The sequence below is a fragment of the Macrotis lagotis genome, chromosome X (assembly GCF_037893015.1).
Source record: "Macrotis lagotis isolate mMagLag1 chromosome X, bilby.v1.9.chrom.fasta, whole genome shotgun sequence".
NCBI classification, from domain to species: Eukaryota; Metazoa; Chordata; class Mammalia; order Peramelemorphia; family Peramelidae; genus Macrotis; species Macrotis lagotis.
The window spans coordinates 340,732,613-340,753,838 of NC_133666.1; the positions used below are offsets into that span (position 1 = coordinate 340,732,613).

The 21,226-nt window shown below is 33.3% G+C and overlaps 1 protein-coding gene across 1 annotated transcript in view; it reads right to left on the reverse strand.

Moving 5' to 3' along the window:
* Positions 1–21,226, reverse strand: part of NSUN2 (NOP2/Sun RNA methyltransferase 2) — a 33,215-nt gene that overhangs the window by 11,478 nt on the left and 511 nt on the right. Inside the window, exons 3-14 of the mRNA XM_074208303.1 lie at positions 18,574–18,678; positions 17,389–17,494; positions 14,602–14,673; positions 13,749–13,833; positions 12,430–12,622; positions 10,813–10,887; positions 9,319–9,449; positions 6,708–6,781; positions 5,833–5,963; positions 4,821–4,917; positions 1,319–1,530; positions 654–746 (exon numbers count right to left, since the gene is read on the reverse strand). Of these exons, the coding sequence (XP_074064404.1) occupies positions 654–746; positions 1,319–1,530; positions 4,821–4,917; positions 5,833–5,963; positions 6,708–6,781; positions 9,319–9,449; positions 10,813–10,887; positions 12,430–12,622; positions 13,749–13,833; positions 14,602–14,673; positions 17,389–17,494; positions 18,574–18,678 (1,374 nt within the window). The remainder of the gene's footprint in view (positions 1–653; positions 747–1,318; positions 1,531–4,820; positions 4,918–5,832; positions 5,964–6,707; positions 6,782–9,318; positions 9,450–10,812; positions 10,888–12,429; positions 12,623–13,748; positions 13,834–14,601; positions 14,674–17,388; positions 17,495–18,573; positions 18,679–21,226) is intronic.

Here is a 21,226-nt window from a genome sequence, read left to right on the forward strand (position 1 = left end):
CTAATTATGAATTATCAGAACATATTTTACATCTAAAGAAAAATAAAAAAAATTAATGATTAAAAGTAAAGGGCAGATCCAACTGCTGCAATTATCTAACAATGCTAGGTAATTAAAATTTTAAAAACCTCTAACTGACATTTTAGAAAAGCTTTCCAATAGCAATCAGAATATATTTAGCAGTTTTAAGAAAGTGTCAAATAAAGCACAGTATTTTCACATCTGATATAGATCATTTTTCCTGAGAGGCTAATGTTTGATATAAAATCAAATGTAAACTTTTAAGGTGTGATCAGCTTAATTAATAAGATCCATTTAAAAAAACGATAAAAGCGTTTAACAGAAAATTACTTTAAACAACCTGAGAAATTACTATTAATGTAGGACACAAACTCTACTTTTTCAGATAAAATTTATTTTTATTTTGGCCCATACATTAAAAATTTATTAACAATTGCAGCAGACACTCCAATATCTTATCACATTACACATTAACATAAGAATTTTCATCTTATCTGAATTTAGTTCGCTGGTCCTTTCATTAAAAAGGCACATTAATGTAATGTCTTTTATGATCTAGCCCAAAATGAGAATAATCTTTAGCTAATGAGTATGTTATTTAATTCATTAAAATAAAAACAACTTTTTCTTACTGGATAGGTGGAAATAAAGGATCATCTTCAGGAATAAATACAAATGGATCTTCTTTAAATCCAAATAACTTCATTTTCTTTGATGGGGGTGGGCTAAAGCAAGTATGCAATAAAATCAATAAATACATAATTAATCATCATGTTATATACTATTTAAAACAAAGTAGCAAGAATTTATTCTCAAATTCTTCTCTTCTACTTTCCATAGTCCCCTTATTTCACATATTAGGTACTGACCAACCAAATTTGTTAAATTTACTGTCTCCAAGCAAAGAACAGGAAAAGATTTTTTTTAATAGGGTTTGTTTTTTGCAAGGCAAATGGGGTTAAGTGGCTTGCCCAAGGCCACCCAGCTAGATAATTAAGTGTCTGAGGCCACATTTGAACTCAGGTACTCCTGACTCCAGGGCCAGTGCTCTATCCACTGCGCCACCTAGCCACCCCAAAAGATTCTTAAAAAACAGATTCTGAAGTACCAAAAATTAGAAAATAAGACTTACATCTTTGACTTCTATGCCGACTAAGTATGTACTTTCTACTGCTCCAACCCACCCAAAGAAAAAAATCTAGGTATATATATTTTTAAAGTGTGCTTCTTAGGTCCATCCAAATTAATATTGGTATTAGAAATTAAAAACATTCAAATGAGGACATAAACTGCTTACCCACATACACCATCTTTCTTGTTTATGTCACTCTTCAAATTCTCAGTTCTTTGCAAGGTTTCTTCCCCTTCAGCAATAGTAACAGATTTGTCACCTGTTTCTGCAGAAGCTGTGAGACTTGTTCCTATAGGGGTGGAAGCAGTCATCTCTACAGGGACTGAAAGTCTAGATTCTACAGCTTCTCCTGTATCCATAGGAGATTTTCGCTGGATCTGTCAGAGAACCATCAGAGTTAGGAAGGTATTTCACACAATTGGAATTTAAACTTGTATTACCCATGTGCAAATCATCAACTCCAATGCACAAAATCAAGGTTAAACTGGATTGGTCATCAAATGATATATTTCCCCTCACTTAACCTTAATTTATGTTTTAAAAGATAAAAACAAATATATCTTATAATTGTGTATACAAGCCATAAATGCATATGACTCCAAATGATTACAGCAGGTTCTACGAGAAAGTTAAGTCTAACATATATATATATATATATATATATATATATATATATATATATCTATATATATATGAAAAAAATGAGAAACAAGTAGATGTAAATCCTTTAGATATTCAAAATCTCTAAAGCCAGGCTTCTTAAAACCTTTGTGTCATGGCTATCTCTGATAGTCTGGTGAAAACTATGAACTCTATTCTTATAATGCTTTAAAATGTATAACATGGAATGAAAAAGGAAACCAATTATACTGAATGCAGTTATGAAAATCTTTTAAAAGTACATAATTTCTAAATTAAGAACCCCTGCTCTAATATAATTGCCATCATTATTAAATATTTACAAGCAGTTTATGTATATAGGTCACTGTGTCAGAATCTATATGTAATACATCCATACTGACTTTACAAATAAAATGAAAGCAAATTCATCTAAAAAGGAAAAATGTTCATAGAAATAACTAGAAGGAATTAATAGTACTTGTTGCTTTATAAAGAATTTCAATTCTACTTTTGGTTTCAATTCTACTTTTAAAAAACATCCAGAGATTCTTCAAATAAACATTTTTTAAAAAAAGTAACAGAAATAATTTTAAATTATATTTTAAGGAAGGCATTTATTTCTACAAGGGATTGAGATACTATAGCCAAGAAAGAGGGCAGAGCAGAAAGGACTGTGCTACAGTGAACTGCCCTCAACAAACTCCTCCAAACATCCAGAGAATGCACAAAACTGAATCCATTAGGATTCAGAAAACTCACAATGAGTCCTTTGTTCAGCCTGGCTTGGCACAGGAGACAGGGAGGACTTCAGACACTGGGTATAAGGTTAGCACCCAGGGAGGGCTAAAGTGCAACAAGAGGAGGGTCCAAACATACCAGACATCTCCAGATCCATTTTAGGTCACTGTGAAGGAGATTAGCTGCAACTAGCAGCTTTGTGACCTGTTATTCAATTCTATGGCATAGATGGGGGTAGAAGGGCGGATAGTGTATCAAGAAAGGAAGAAGTTCAGTAATAACACTGAGGTGGCTCAGAAATTAAGCATAGAACAAAGTGAGGCAGGAAAGAATGGTAATGAGGAGGCACCCATACACTGGAACAAGTTATGGATTATAAATGTAATGATATACTCTTATGCTCTTACAAGCATAATCAGGATCCTAGATGAGTACTGAGGAAGGACTCACTCTTTTTTTTGGGGGGGCAAGCCAATATGGAAATATATTTTGATTGACTATCCATATTTGGGTTTTTTTTTTTTAGGTTTTTGCAAGGCAAATGGGGTTAAGTGGCTTGCCCAAGGCAACTATCCATATTTGTAATGGGTTTTGTTCTGTTCTCTATTGAGGGGAAAGGTCAGGGATAGAGATAGGAGGGTTAGAAGCAGACTTTGGCTGGCTGACAACATAATTTTTTTGGTGTGTGAAGTATATTGAAAAAAACATTTTATTTTCTTTCCTTTGTTTTTGCAAGGCAATGAGATTAAGTGACTTGCCCAAGGTCACACAGCTGAGTAATTATTAAGTATCTGAGGCCAGGCTGAGTTCAAGTACTCCTGACTCCAGAGCCAGTGCTCTATCAACTGTGCCACCTAACTGCCCCCCCCAAAATACATTTTTCTGCAAATTTTATTTGCTATTTAATTATTTTAGGTTCATTTATAGGGTAGTTAGGAAGGAACAAACAAACTTCAAGTACAACTGATCCCTTCTGAAATGTTTTTTGGTCCAAATTTGGCAGAGAACACTCAGCACTGGGATGAAAGGGAAAAAAAAAATTTTCAGCACTGAAAAGAGTTACCCTACAAATCTGAGTCCATGATTTTCATTGCACTGCCCTGCTTTCTTATAGTCTAATTAATGTTAAGACTATAAGCTGGAAACTCTAGCTATAGACAGTTAACATTCTATCAGATTTGTATTTGAGACAGTTTTTAGTCAAGTTTCAGGAATGAATTGTACTCAAATCACACAAAGACCTCTAATGAATGCCTCTAGTGTGAATATTCTCTATCACAGAATGAAAAGTCATGAGCATTAACCAACCATATTTAAGAAAACTCAATATCCTTTTATCAATATTCAGACAGATCAACCTATTCTAGAATGGGTAATAGTAGTATGTTTGCATAAAATCATGTATTTTGGGGGGGGGGTTTGAGGCAATGGGGATTAAGTGACTTGCCCAGGGTCACACAGGTAGTGTCAATTGCCTGAGGCCAAATCTGAACTCAGGTTCTTCTGAATCCTGGGTCAGTGTTCGACCCACTGCACCACCTACCTGGCCCCAATCATATATTTTATGTAGTTTTAATTGTCAAGAGTTTACTTCAAGGAAGGGTAATTAAAATGAACAAAAAAAATTAAACAGAAGCCTTCCAATGGAATATATACTAAGAATATCTTAATTCGGCGGGGATGGGGACAAGGGACAAGACTAAACCTATATACCTATATTGAAGGACTAAGTAGTAACACATGTTTTTTTAACCAAAACATATTTAATAAAAAGAAAAAATCTCTCCCATATATTTAAGAAATAAATTTGAAGGAAAAAACCAAAACTATTTCACAAAACAATAATATTCAGCTACAACATTCATGACTCTAAAAGTAGTATGGAATTAGAAAGAAGGAACTTAAAAACCTCAACATATAGAAGGATATAAGAAATTTCCTTATGCGGAGTATCCCTATCAAGTGTTGGCCAGTCTATGCTTTTTCTGTTTGTTTATTTTGCTCCATTTGTACATGTATATTTCCAAGTTACAAAGTTTCCCTCCACCCTCCCTTCCCTCCTCCCTAGCCTATGCTTTAATAACTCCATTGACCAGAAATTCATTTCTCCTTTGACTTTTTTTTATCCTCATTGAGGTCGATAATGCTAGGATCATAGTAACACTAACACTTATAAAGCAGTTTGCCCCACTGAGTAGGCTAGCCCTAGTAGTCTCCTTCTTCCACTCCCTGTACATCCTGTCTTTCACTGAACTTGTTAGTTTCTAAAGTACAATTGCTTAGAGTTTTTCTCAAGAGTAAATTTTACCTTGGGCTGACGTTTATTCCATGGCATTGAAGATTTCTTAACTAATACAGCCACAAAGAAGCCTCCAGTGTTCTGGTGATGTGGTAATATCCGTAGACTAAATTAAAAAAAATAAAAGCAAAAACACATTCAAGCTAGTCACCGATTTGGTGAGTTATTTTCATATAATTCATGTCTTCTGCAAATTTTATTTGTTATTTAGTTGTTTCAGGTTCATTTTTATAGGGTAGTTAGGAAGGAATTAACAAACTGCAACTACAATCGATCCTTTGATCAATTGTGAAATATGTATTTTGGTCCAAATTTGGCAAAAAACATTCAATACTGGGATGGAAAGAAAAAAAATAGCCCAGCATCTGAAAGTTGGTTGTGGTTATCTCATGTGTTTAAAAAAAAAAAGGAATTCGAGTAGCAAAGATAAACATCTGAACAACAATTATCAAATTTTGTCTTTCACAAGTTTGTTAGTACAATTGCTTTGCTAAGAAGTGGTTTAAATACTACATTTGCAACCAATATCATGACTTGTTAGTTCATTACAATTGACTGACTACTAATCATATAAGAACTCAGAATTCTTGCAAATAATTTTGATCCCTTTTACTTATATGCTTAGTCATGATTCTAATAGCTTGCTTCCTTTCCCTACCTCCCAGAATAAAGTACAGAAGCTAAAATTGAATACAGATTTAAGATGTGTATAAGGAATATAAGTATCTCTAGTGAGGATAGGTCCTTACACCTATGCAAATACTTTTACATACTATGAGTGTGGACAGAGAACCTGATATATGGGAAGTATACAACTGGAAGATAAGAGAGGTTACTGAAGGTCCCAGGATCCCTGTAATACTCACGGAAAGAATGTAGCATACATTGACTTGGGAGTTGCCATCTCATATAACAAGTCTACCAAAAAGTAAAGTCAAAAGAATCCCTAAAAATCAATCTTTTCATTTCAAACCTCTGAAGATTTTTATAAGTATACAATTATCATTCTATGCAAACTCACCAACGTTCTAAGTTCATTTTCTTTAAATTTTCTTGATCTTTTGGGGGGAACATAGTAGGACGAATCTGAGTATGCCTGCTCTGAGGTACATCTTTCCAGTCTGCAAACCACTGTCCATCTTTTGTCATTACCTGTAGGAAAAAAATAAAACCTGTCAATCATTGTCTACCAATGCTATCTGAGATTACCAAAAAGCATAGAGGGGGAAAAAATTCCACAATTATCATAACTGTTAAATATTCTTATTTGTTTTAAAAACTAAACTTTAGGGGGCTAGGTGGCACAGTGGATAGAACACCAACCTTGGAGTCAGGAGTACCTGAGTTCAAATCCGGCCTCAGACAATAATTACCTAGCTGTGTAGCCTTGGACAAGCCACTCAACCCCATTACCTTGCAAAAAATAATAAAAAAATAAAAATAACCCCCCCCCCCCACAAAAACCAAAAACTAAACTTTGATGAAAGAAACTAAAGGTTCAAGAATTTTCACAGCAATTAATAGGAAAAATGTGTATAAATAGTAAATGATAAAAATGTGAAACCTTAACAACCTTCAGACTCTTATCACTTTAGTCTTAAGCAGTGAATTATTTCATGCTGAAAGAGTTTGCTTCTATTTTATCCTAGAGAAAAATTAAAATTAGGATATAATTCAGATAGAAACAAAAAAAACACCCCACTTTTTTCTATTTGTAGTATGAGAAATTATACTGGTAGCATGTCATCACAAATTATTTCATCATTAAATGTTTAATCTCTACCCCCAAAATATTGTTCAATTAAATTAGTGAATCCTTCTATGAAATGATCCTACTGTGAAATGAAAATGATCCTGTAGCTAAAAGCAAAATAGCTGAAATATTTTCTTTATTACCTTCCATTGTGTGATCCCAGGCATCCATTTTAAACCTGGCAACTCAGAAGAAACATCAGCAAGTTCCAAAGCACCTGTACAAGACAGGAGAGTTAATAACAATGTCAGAACTTAGAATAAAGATGTTAAATCATAAATATGGGCGTTTATATGTATAACTAAATAATCATAATTTAAAAGTCTCCCATTACAAATAATAATCATAATAAATTATTAGAGATTTTAAGTTTGCTGTGTTTTTTTTTTTAATTGGAGAAAGAAGACACAGCATCTCCAACCTTAATTTTATCTCTATTTGCCTCAAGGAATATTTTCTAAGACTTATATCTAAACAATTGGTTAAAATCAGTGCAGCAAATTCAGTAAAGGAAAATAAAAAGCCAGAATGTTTAAGAGGACATTATATATAAAATGAAGTTACCTAGAATGAGGGAAATGGTAGAGTGTAAAGAAGAAATGCAGTACCTGATAAGAAGCCTTCTTAGGCAAGAAGAAGAGTGAAGATAGATTACGCTCTTTCAGTCTGGGTTAAAGAAATCTCAAACAACCAAGGTTCTTTGACAGACTGGACTAAACTCAAATTCAGGGTGAACTAAAGATTCATTTTGTTAATTATATGAATGACATACTAGAGAACAGAAAAGACTGCATACCAAAGAGGCCAACTATAAAATGGAAAAGATATGAATTGAAGGATTTTCTTGAGATATAAACAAATAAAACCTGATAGCTAGATAGATGTGGGGGCTTAACTGAAAGGAGAAAATTTAGGAAGATGTTAGTTTTTAAAATATACCACCAAAGATGGAGCTGTGAACTCATCCAACCTTTCTGGAGAGAAATTTCGAACTACACCCAAAGGGCAACAAAAATGAGCATACCCTTTGACACAGCAATACGACTACTGGGTCTATACCCTGAAGAGATGATGAAAAAAGGTAAAAACATTACTTGTACAAAAATATTTATAGCAGCCTAGTTTGTGGTGGCAAAGAATTGGAAATCAAGTAAATGTCCTTCAATTGGGGCATGGCTTAGCAAACTGTGGTATATGTATGTCATGGAACACTTTTGTTCTATTAGAAACCAGGAGGGATGGGAATTCAGGGAAGCCTGGAGGGATTTGCATGAATTGATGCTGAGTGAGATGAGTAGAACCACAAAAACACTGTACACCCTAACTGCAACATGGGGGTGATGTTCAACTTTGATGGACTTGCTCCTTCCATCAGTGCAACAATCAGGGACAATTTTGGGCTGTCTGCAATGGAGAATACCATTTGTATCCAGATAAAGAGCCGTGGAATTTGAACAAAGCTCAAGGACTATTCCCTTTAATTTAGGGGAAAAAAAAACCAGATATCTTATTGTCTGATCTTGTTATCTCCTATACTTTTTGTTTCTTCCTTAAGTATATGATTTCTCTCTCATCCCACTCAATTTGGATCAATGTACAACATGGAAACAAAGTAAAGACAGACAGATTGCTTTCCGTGGGGAGGGGAGGGGGGGGAGAAGTAACACTGGGGAAAAATTGTAAAACTCAAATAAAATCTTTAATAAAAAAAAATTTTTTAAAAAATATACTACCAGAGGTAAGAGTGAATTATGTTCTCTAAGGGCCCTCCCAGCTTTAAAATGTGATAACTTAAAACCCAGAGATCTAAATAAGAAAAAAATTAGACACTTAAAAAATAAGTATGTGCTAACAAATGATCCCTGAAAAACTGAGTTAAAAATAAGTTGGGAAAGCTACAAAATCAAAAGGAAGCTTCAAATTCGAAAGTGTTCTTTTCTTCACTGGGGTTTGTTTTTTGACACCAAATTGAAGGAAGGACTCTGGATATAATTTGATTTTTCCCTTTCCTGAAAGCAGGAAAATAAAATCTAATTACTTAGCTGACTCCCAAAAAAACCTTAGTTATCACATGATCAAAAAACTGATCTGGAGAAGTTATGGATTTAATTTTTTAGCTATGTATAATTTATAGGAATTATAGTTCAAATAATTCCTATCAAAACATTGTAGCAACAAAGTATTTTTTAAAAGAAAATATTTATGATCTCAAAGTTTTTGTAATGTATTTTATAGTCAGATATGCAATATAAAAAAATAAAGATATGGAATACTGAACCTAGAAAAGACTTAAAAAGTTCAAGATCAGATTCAAGACCTAACTGAATAATAAAGACAAATGGGTAATATTTTTAAAATCACTTTAAAAGTAAATACTGCCTCTGCAAATAAACCTACCAATAACAATTAAATGGAAAATGATCTGTAAAGATAACCCAAGGTACCAATAAATACCTAAATTATGCATATAGTTTCCTCCTTACTTTGTTCTTTTATAAGTAATAAGAAAGGCTAAGAGCTTTACTGAAAATTGTAGACAGTGAATTAATATTTTTATACTGTCCAATGATTACAGAAACTAGAAATTTCATAACAATTTTTCAATCAATACTTAAGCACATGCAGAAAGGAATATAACAAAAACAAAATAGTACAACAGAGCCAATTTTCCTTTTAGTTCCCAAATTTCCAGATAGTTAAACACATAACAAAACTATACACTGCATACACGTACATTTTAAAATGACTTTTTACCTTCACTTTTCTCCAATAGTGAGGCTATGACTGCTTCATCCTCAATAGGATTTAATGAACATGTAGAATATACCATCCTGCCACCCTCAGCCAGCTGCTCAACCCCACGTGTTGCTATCCTAAGCTGTAAACTGAAAGGATAATATACACTAGATTAAAAAGCAATGGAGTGCACCCCCCTCTCCAAAAACTTCTATAAACTATCTAGAATATTGTTCCAGGTCTTAATACTATGACCAATTCATAAAAATAGAGTTAAACAAACATAAGGCAGTTATTTTTCAAAAACATTCCATTCAAAGTTTGCTATTAAACTAGCCCCAAACCCAGCAAATGGCTAGGGCCTGTAATTAAGTAACAGTGTAAAATGGAATATTTCAGAATTGAAATTTTTTTCCTTCCAGAATTCTTTCTCTTAGGTTGGAGTCTCTTAGCAGTTATGCTCATGGGAAAAGTCCAATCTTATTTGGTTACAAAGGAAATATATATATATATATCCAAGATGGTTATAGACTATGTAGTTTCTGCAGTTGGTCTGTATCAGCATGGCAAGAAGAACTCTGCAAAGCTAATGAAAATGCTTTCAGGATTCTAAATAGGTTTCTTACAGTTAAAGATTGAAATTCAGTTGGTCTACAGACTATCACGAATTAGCAAGTTACCTCTTAATAAGGACTCTTCATTACACAAGTAAACAGGATTACTTAAAAATGTGTGATGGGGTGGATTTACATCAAAATAATTTGTTTCTTAAATCTTGCAGCAAACAATAAGAACATTTAGTAATTCAATAATGAATAGCCAAATTCAATTTAAATCCCTCCAAACTGCTTCTAAGAGATAGGCTAGATCATAAAAGAAAACTTTCAAGGAAATAAAAAAATGTAATCAGTGTATTAAATTTTGTTTTCAAAAAATATAAAACTAATGCATAAAAAGAGAGAATTATTTTACTTCTAAAAATTAAAAACTACTATTTTCTAATTGTTTTGACAAATGATTTATACATACCCAGAGAAAGATTACCTTCTGTATAGTAGTACCATTCCTACTTAAGCTAAGGTGAAATTACTTTTACAATAAATAAGGAACTTCTAAATCCAAGAACATAGGTTATAGGAACAAAAAAAATCTTGGGGGAAAAAAATGAACGGGAAAACAGAAGATATTTAGTAGGATATTGTAATAAAGGAGCCAAAAATCTTACATAATGACATCTATGTTAGCAATATGTTGCTACTGTGTTTAGATAAAAAAACTATATTAAGACTCCTATGAAAATAAGCTAATTTTGATTTGTCATAAACCAATTTGGATTATCATCAATTTTTAGGGTTTGCAAAAATATAATGAAATTTGAAGTTAAACTTCTAATGGTCTGATCCTTTTCATAAGTCAAAGAACTTTAAGAAATTATTTTTTCAAATCTTTATTTTGTCAAATAAGTCTACTTCAAAAAAGTCTCTCTCTGAAACAGAATTTAACACATTTTACCCATGTAACTGCAAACTATTCAGTGTTGTCCACTTTTTCCAAACATCAATGTTTTTTCTCATAGTACCATCTCCACTGAAAAGAAATAAATTTTTTGCATTAAAAATACAGAATAGATTTGAATAATAAAGATATACACTTTTCCCCTTAAATGGTAATTTGAAAACAATCTTGCATGAACTAGGAATGAACTCACTTCACTATTTTTTAAAAAAGCTAAAATATAATATAATTACATTATTATATACTTTATTATTATAAACAGAATTGTAACTTTGTTTTAAATTTTAACAATTCATAAACTTAATTCACTGACTTATGGAAAAAGAGATTTTTTTAAAGCCTCATTAACTTCCATCAGAAAACCCCTTTGTAAAATTATAAGACTGGAATGAAAAAAAAATGAATTGTAATTTGCTTGGCAAAAATTGTGATTACTTAAAAGCACCTGTGAAAGACTGCTACATATTTTAAGTCTTCAGGTGAAATCTAGGCAATAACCACACACAAAAACTGTCAAATTAGCTCTATTATGAAAACATAGGAAGCAAACTGGAAAATCTGATTGGTTTCTTTCATGGCTCAATGACTCACACATAAAATCAATAAAGGAGCAACTTAAGTAAAAAGCAATTGTGGTTTTATTTTGTTTAAAAATGAGAATGAAGTGAAATATATTTAATAAAAATATATGACAATTCTCAAAAATAGCTAAGAAAATTGTGAAAAGTGGGGCTAAGAACTGGGAAACAGACAGGCTGAAAGAAAGACGACATAAAGAAGAGAAAATACTTCTTGAATCTCTTATGCCAATAGTAATTTTAAACTTGTACTATAATAGTACCTAAAGTTTCCCTCTAGCTGGCTTGGCACCTTCCTCTCCAAAACAACTTAAATTATAAATTTCTGGAGGTCAGGTCTGTGTTCTTTTTTAAATTACCCAGGGCCTACACAAAACATTTAACAAGAATATGAGTGGTTAACAATCACTGGAACATTGAGAGGCATACAACAGAAAAAAAAAACCCTAATATATAGACATGAAATAGATATAAAACAAGGTTGCATTCCCAAGACCTAAATATACAGGATATGTATAGCATGGAGTAACATGAGGAACACATAGTTCATGAAGCAATGTCATCATCTTGTGGCATTTGGTATTACCTCTAAACAATTTTTAAAGCCATGGTGCTTTTTTTTTTTTTTGCCAATCACTGGTATAAGCTCTCACACTACAACTTAATATAAATCAAATGAAACTACAAGGATCTTAAGATCTGATCTAGGAATCTCAGGTGTCTCACGCCTCTTCTAGAAAAGAGAGATACAATAATCATACTTAATCTAATTTACACCAAAATTGGCTATTGTTTAATAAATTCGAGGACTTAATTAGTCAAAAACATTTTATGCTTCTGGTTAAAAGAGAGCATGGTTCAAATGAAGTACATACTTAGAACACACATCAATTTACAACATACTTTTAAAAATCATTTAGTCATAAAAAAATTCTACTTTGCTTAAAAAAACATGTTTATAAGATTAATGATTTGAGCAAAAATTTAATATACTATAAATAACTGCTATGTAATCAAAAGGAAAATGTCAAAATACCTGCAAGGCACATCACATAGAATTCTATCATAGAAGAGAACCTCTTTCTTTCCATTCATGTCTATTTGTAGTCTAGGAATGCTGGAAGCATCATGGTTTACAACCATGATACAAGGACTGCTTAACCTTTTTGCTTGATGAACCAGCAAATAGCAGCGTTTGTTGTCAACATCATTAGCAATAACAAATCCCTCTGGGAACATAAAATTGAATTGTCAGATAATCACAAGGAAGACAAATTAATATCCCTAGTTTAAGTCACAGTATTTTTTTAACTACCAAATAACAAAAAACAGAAGAATAAATTCCTGTCCTGAAGGTACTGAAACAGGAGCAGACTTAAGGGACATGGATAACAAGCATTCCCATGAAAACAAAGGAAACATAGAGATCAAGACTGAAAAACATGACAAGTTGCTCCAGAGCTTCAGGATTAGATAGTATAGATTTACTTCTAAAAAATCCTATTCCCCTGATAAGAACATAAATTAACAATCTGATGTTATAAAATTACTTTCAAAGATAACAAGTATGTTTTTTTTTGTGAGGAGGATGATGGGGCACCAAAGATAGAAAGAGTGTGAAGTAGTTGTTGAATTTAGTGTACCCTAGATTAAGCATTAAAATTAACTGATGATTTTATTGCTTAATATATTAAATTGTAAGCAACTTTATAGGAAAGTTTACTTACAAGTAAAGAGCAATTTTGTCACAGATGAACTCCTTTACAGATTTGAAGGATATAAATAGAAATTAAATTTAAATTACTTTTTGTCCTTTTGTTCACATAACCAATTAGTTTTAGAACCAATTCAATACACTAATCAATCACTCTAAAATTTTCATCCTTTCTCCTATTTGAGGACAAAGCAATAAAGAAACCGGTAGTAAGCATAACCCATTCTTAATAATATTAAGACATTTCAGTATTAAGAAGGCTTCCTTAGGTGCACATTTCAAAACTCATGGACAAAAGTGAAATCAAAACTTATAAACATGCAAGATTTACTTAACTTTATTTAATCTTGAAACTGTTTCTAATAGCAGGAATTAAATATTAATTAACCTCTAAACAAGAGATAGGAACCAGCATATTAGGAACATGAAATCTATAATTTATAATATTACTTCAAAAATAACCAGCTTTCTTTTAATTTTGAAAAACACATCAAATTAAACAAAGCTCCTCATTATACAGATGCCAATCACAGATACAGAGTATGTTTTGACCTTTCCTTCAACCAGCTCCCTCAAAAAAACCCAAAAAAACCCCACCATTTACCCTATCTAAACAAAATATACCATATACCATCACATACCTGGAAAGGAAACATTCATATCAGCGTGAAGCATTTCAATTAACTGAGCAGTCTTTGATCCAGGTGCTGCACACATATCTAAAATCTATTCATGAAAACAGGAAAAAGTACTTGATTATTTTTGTTTGAAAACAATATTCTCCAAGAAAGCTTTACAAAACACACTAAAAACATGATGCCCAGATCTACCAACCTTAAGGGCTATTGTAAGCATCAACTACGAAAATGCTTTGTAAACCAAAGTGCCAAAGCCACTTTACAAAATTACTAAGTTCTGCTTCTGTCCCAAATAGTTGCCCCAAAATTGATCCTTCATTTTCTCCCTTTCAACTCCAAATCTATGAACTCATGATTGTTATTTGGAAAGACAACATTAATAAAAATGTTATGCAGAAAAAAGGAGAGAACATGGAAAAATAAAACATGAGCTGAAAAGTTTTACTTTTAAGCACTTAATATTTGTTGAATTGGATAATGGATGAATAATATTACTTCAGAAGCAGTGGATAGAATGCTGAATCTGGAATTAGAAAGAGAAGAAAGAGAAGAGTTCAAATCTGGCCCCGGATACTTAAAAGCTATATGATCCTGTTTGCCTCGGTTTTCACATCTGTTAAATAGGGATAATAGCACCTACTTACTTACATAACAGTTTTAAGGATCAATGAGATAATAACTGTAAAGCACTAAGCACAGTGCCTAGTTCTTTATAAACGTTAGCCATTATTATTTTTACATAAAAAAGGCAGAAATTTTTTAAGTGACTTTGGCATCATACATTTATGTTTCCAAGTAATACTAAATCCTTTAGTTTTCTTTTACATTAAGAAAAACACTTCAAAATAAATAATACCTTATGATGAGGCTGAACATTAAGCAGCAAGGGTGGAATCATACTGACAGCTTCCTGACGACTAATATTTCCCTGAAAATGAAGTTTTGGTAACTACAGATTTATAAAATTGCCAATACATATAAGGACGAAAATACCTAGTTCAAAATAAAAAGCAAAGATATCATATATTTTATTGCAATTAAAAACATAAAATAAACATGTGTTCACAATTTACTATATAATAATCTAAATAGATTTCAAAGAATTTCGAGGCGCTTTTTAAGTGCCTTGTCACCTCCTTAAGTATTTGTCTCAAAGGTACTGTAAGGATATCCCTTGATGACTAAAAATTATTTGCTGTCTTTCCCCAGACTCCTCCCCTATAAAAATAAGGTCTCTGAAAACTATATGCAGAGGATTAGTGAATCTCATGAATCGTAAAAAAAATCTTAACTGAGTTCAATTTCCCATCTAATGTGAGAATTACACTCATAACATAACCAAGAGTCATTAAGCCTAGACTTTAAGTTTCCAATCACAGACATGATAGCTCTTCACCAAGGAGGTAGAGTTCCATTTTGGGGAAAGTTTTTTCTTAAATCTATATCACCATTAACTTCCATCTACTAGTTCTCTGGAGTAGCATACACACAAGTCTATGGGTTCTTAAGAGTGACAGTATATATACCAAGTGATCCATAAATTCTCTTTTCCAAGTTCAACCACAAATTGCATGCTTCTTGTCTTACTATGCAGTCAAGCAAAACAAATTTCCACATTTGTCACCAAAATACATTCGGCATCTGTCAGGAGGTGGGCTGCATGGTTCACTGCTGCACTCAAAAATCATGGTTGATCCAAATCTCTCAAAATTGTCTTATGAGGTTACTATTATTATTATTATTATTTAAATTGTTCTTTTGGTTTTGCTCACTTAATTTTACATCCATTTGTACAAGTCTTCAAGGTTTTCTGAAACCAATTCTTTCATCATCTTACAATAAAATAGTATTCACACATTATATTCCTATACCATCATTTCCCAGTTGATAGGTATCACTTTGGTTTTCAATTCTTTTCCACCACAAAAAGCTTTTATAATTAGTTTTGTACATATGACTTCCTTCTTTTTTAAAATATCTTTGTAATATAGACTTAGTAGCGCTATCTCTGGATCAAAAGGGGTATATACAGTTTACAGTGCCTTTTTGGTCGTAGTCTTAACATAAATCTTTGTATTTTGGTGAGGTGCCTACATATTCAATCTTAGGCCCATAAAGTTTCATTTTAAGGAAAATAGGAAAGGAGAAAATAAACAGAATATAAATTATCCTAAAATTCCTTTGGTTCTTTACTGCAAACAAGTGAGATTAGATTATTTCTGAAGATTCTATACAACTCAAATATTTAACTTAACTTCAATTGCTATTGAAGACTTCCTTAAAGTTAGAAGTACTATTCATTTTCACACATTGTAAAACATACTTTCTTTAATCAGCATCTTAAAAATGTCAACTGCATTGGAAGGCACCCTCAGAAGTCATTTAACTTAACCCTTAAACAATCAAGGACCTCCTTCCCAAGAGGATCCTCATGCTTCTATCTGAAGACCTCTACTTAAATCTAAGGAGTTTAGATAATAGATACTAGTCGATCTTTTTAATTTCATTTCTACCCAAACCGAAAGGTAAAGTACTTTAAAGTCAGCTATAGATGTTATTACTAACCTTAATTATCTGTGTCCTCTCCCTTTCCATCTAGAATCCTCTATGTGAGGACTTGGATGTATATATGGGCAGGATAGTAAAAAGAAAAGGTTCAAAGATGAAGAGAGGGTGACTTTTAAGCCAGAGCTTAAATGGGAATGAAAATAAAGGGAAAAACCCGAGAGTGTGGGGTGAACAATCTGGACAGACCCTGGCACTTGACTTAGCCAACCAAAAAAAGAATTAATTGTCCTACTGTTAGAACCCGGAGGTTCTGCTGTGGCGTCTAGATTTTTAAGCCATTGGCCTTTGTCATTCCTACTTTATTCTTTACTCATCTGAGGAGTAAAAGCAGCCTTATAGAGCTGAGACTCTTCTCTGATCAACTCTAAAGCCATGAGAAATAGCTTTAGAGAACTACTCCCTGCCCTCCTCTTCTCTGAGAGAGGACTTAGCTACAAGAAAGACATCTTTACTTGGTGTCATCAGTGTCATCTCTGGCTTTTCCTTACTTTGCTTTCTCTTCCCTATGACCCTAGATGTAGGAGGGTGAAAAAAAGAATGGGGAAAAGGTGACAGGTTATGGAAACTTGATAAAGAACCAACCCAGAAATGTAGATACAGGTATGAAAATCACAGATCTTTATTCCTCGCTTCCCTGAACATATCCTCATATTACTCTTGTGCCTCAGGGTTACAGAAAATTAGCAATGTGTTAGCTACCATTACCTAGTTATGTCATTCTGGTGGAGTAACTTTACTTCTCTGAATCTTAATATCCCCATACTCATTAAGTATACTTAATAATTAATATATACTTATATTACTATGCTTAATATATACTTAATATATATTATATATACATATATATACTTAATACATACTCATAAGCTTCTTGTGGTAAAGAGTAGTTTCATTTTTGCCTTTGTAGCCTTGGTGGTACATATTTTGTGCTTAGTAGTTAATTAACAATGGATGAATTAAACTAAAAAGATGATCTGGGGGAGGGAGGGAAAGAGCTGTGGTGGAACTTGATCTCTAATGTCCCTTTCAAGTTTAATATTCTCTAAGTTCGTATCTTCGAAAAAACAAAACTTACAGATTCAGTTTCGCTAACCAAAAATTGGTGAAATTTTTCCAACTGTGGAGACTTTCTCAAGATTTTTCGACTCAGATTTGTATGCCATGCAAGCTCTTCGGGGTACCTAATAAAAACAAAAAAAAAGTTGGAGATATTTGGAAATCACATAGTCAAGTGATTAAAAAAAAAGCTAAACATTAAATCAGAAATTTATTTTTTCTGAAGTTTATGAACCAAAATAGGTAAACTAAAAAGGTCTAAAACAATACCTCTGAAATGTAAAGGATATAAAGAATAAAATTATAATAAAATGCCTTGAACTAAAGCTGTCAAGAGAAACATTTATATTTTGCACATTTTCAATTCTGAATCATATTGACCTTCTACAAAATAGAAAATTCCATACAACTCATTTTTCTATTTTAACAAGTTCTGCTTAAATTTGTAAAGCCTGAATATATTATATTATATTTATTATATTACATTTCAAAAGCTATATTTCCTTAGTGCAGGTACTCCCTTGACCAAGGAATAATCACAATTTTATGAATCATACTGCCAATAATTTGTAATGAGCTGCTCTAAAGTTGCCTTTGAGACAGGTCTCAACACACTGTCCATGAGACCTTTCTAGAATTTAACTAGATTGGTAAAGTTTTCCAGGTATCATTCTTATGGCATAAAAACCAAGGGTCACCTCCATAGCACTTGTGGAGTTCTTGGACAGAGGACTGATTATAAGTAACAAAATTTTCTGGGTATGTAATTGGTACCTAATTATATTCTATTTTCCCTGTACAATGAAAAGATCCTGGTAGAAATCACAGGCATCAGATAGAAAGGACAGAAGAGACACAAAGATTTGGTTGAGTGTATTCTGCCTTCTTGAAGTATGAACTCCTAATACTTATGACAATTTCAAGATGATAAACTGATATCAATTATTTTAATACCTACTCCTACAATGAATTAAAAATTCTCATTCAAGTTTATATTGAGTCATTCTTAGTCTAATATAAATTGATTTCCCAACCCACAAAGCAAGGCATGGAAGCTATGATGATAGTAACAACAAGACAAACAGAAATAATCAGGCTACAAAACCATCCCTGAGTTGCAAAGACTGCTATGGAGCAGGGTTAAGTATACCAATAGTAGCAATAATCAAAATACCAATGTAATAAGAAACACGATTTCACCTACCAGCTTAAAGGTTGTGGTACTTCAACTTTCTGACCATCTACCACCAGATCCTGTAGTTCCTTGAAATATTTGTCTTTCAAGCAATGAAGAATTTCCTTTGCATGACTGTTGAGAGGAGGCAAATAGTTTAATTGTCATCTTGATTTATAAGAAAATTTAACATTACTTTTAGAAATGTTTCAAAACACATTTAAGAACCCAAAGCTAATTTTTTTAGGTGTAAAAAGAAGACATTTGTCGTTTTCATCACTGTTCTTCTCAGATTCCAATGACTGTCTCTAGGGTGAGTGACCTTCTTTTATCATAAGTCCACCAGAGAAGTTGCTTCAATATTTTTCCCACAGTTGCTATTGCTAGTTGTACCTCCACTCTATTCCTCCCCACTCTCCTTTATTCTATTTTCTCTCTCCTTTCATCCTGGCCCTGTCCAAAAGTGTATTGTATCTGAGTACCCTCTCTTCTATTGCCCCCCCCCTTCCTCCCCTCCATTCCCCTTTATCCCATCCCTTCTCATTTTTCTCTAGGGTAAGATAGATTTCTATACCCTATTAAGTGTGCATGTTATTTCTTCTCTGAACCATTTCTGATGAGAATGAAGGCTCACTCACTCCCTCCCCCTTACTTTCCCCCATTGCACTCCATTGAAAAAGTTTTTTCGTTACTCTTATGTGAAATATCTTAGCTCCTTCTTCCTCTCTTTTCTCTTCTTCCCAGTACTTTTCCTTTATCCACCCATTGACTCCATCTTTTTACTATATTATACCATTATATTCTGTTCTTTCCTATATCCTGTTTATACATGCTCCTAGCAACTCTGATAAATGAGAAAGTTCATATGGGTTGTCAATATCTTCTTCACATGCAGGAATACAAACAGTTCAACATCATTAAGATCCTCATAGTTAGTCCTCGTCCAATCCCTCTATGGCTCACCAAAAGTCCTATTCTTGAAAATGAAACTCTTTGTTTGAAAGTCCCCTGTTTCACTGAAAGTCCATCTTTTCCTCTGAAAGAGGATGTTCAGTTGTTCTGGGTTGTTGATTCTCAGTTGTAAACCAAGATCTTTTGTCTGAACACTGACTGGGTGACATTTAGAAAACTGTGCATGTCAAAACTTTCCCCAGTGTCCCACAAAATCCACTCAAAACTCAAATAAAAAAATCCCATACATATAAAAATATCTTCAGAAACTCAAAGAAAAAATATAACAAATAATATATAATAAAAGGTTTCTATATACTGAGTCTTAATAGCATCATGACAGAAGGGATTATCAGTCAGGATATGTGTGAGGGGAAAAGGAGATGAAATGATATCACTGCATGAGGAAGGTTTAACATGTAGTCCTTGCCCAGTTCTGTAGCCCATATAAAGATGAAAGGCACAGTAGGCCTCTGCAGATGACAGGGTCATGAATCCTGTAGAATCACAGGGCATGGAAAGGCAGAAGACAGCGCATGTTGAATACTGAGTGGTATTTATACCAATTAAGCCAGAAAACAAAAAGTATAATGGTCAAAGGTTTTTGCCACTAACATGTACTATCCAAAAGGAAGGACCTTTTAAAATTTTTTTAATTTTACACCCCCCCATCTAGTTTCCCTCCCCCCACCAAAGGCAATCTGACAGTTTTTACATTGTTTCCATGCTATACATTGATCAAAATTGAATGTGTTAAGAGAAAAATCATATCCTTAAAGAAAAAAATATAAGAGAACAAAATTACATAAAAAAATTAAAGGTCTTCGGTCTTTGTTCAAACTCCACAATTCCCTCTTTGGAGACAGATGGTATTCTCCATTGCAAATACCCCAAATTGTCCCTGATTGTTGCATTGATGAAATGAGCCGGTTCATCAAGGTTGATCATCACCCCCATGTTGCTGTTAGGGTGTACAATGTTCTTCTGGTTCTGCTCATCTCTCTCAGCATCAGTTCGTGCAAATCTTTCCAGGTTTCTCTTAATTCCTATCCCTCCTGGTTTCTAATATAACAATAGCTTTCCGTAACATACACATACCACAGTTTAATAAGCCGTTCCCCAATGGATGGACATTTACACAATTTCCAGTATTTTGCCAACCACAAATAGGGCTGCTTTGAATATTTTTGTACAAGTGATGGTTTTTTTTTTTTACCCTTTCTCATAATCCCTTCAGTGTACAGACCTAGTATTGATATTGCTAGATCAATGGGCATGCACATTTTTGTTGCCCTTTGGGTATAATTCCAGATTGTTCTCCAGAAAGGTTGGATGGATTCACAGCTCCACCAATAATGTATTGGTGCCCCAGATTTCCCACATCCTTTCCAACATTGATCATTGTCCTTTCTGGTCATATTGGCCAATCTGAGAGGTGTGAGGTGGGACCTCAGGGATGCTTTGGTTTGCATTTCTCTAATAAGTAATCATTGAGACCAATTTTTCATATGACTATGGATTGCAAATTGCCTCCGCATATGCTTTGACCGCTTGTCAATTGGGGAATGGCTTGCTTTTTCACAAATCTGAGTCAGTGAAGGCTTTTGACGGTAAGATTACATTTTTTAGGGTTCCCCCCCGAGCACGGGCCCCCAACTTCGCATTTCCCTTGGCCCCTAGGCACGGGCCACTCTTGCCCTGGGCCGCAGGACTCAATTCCCGAGGCCAGGCC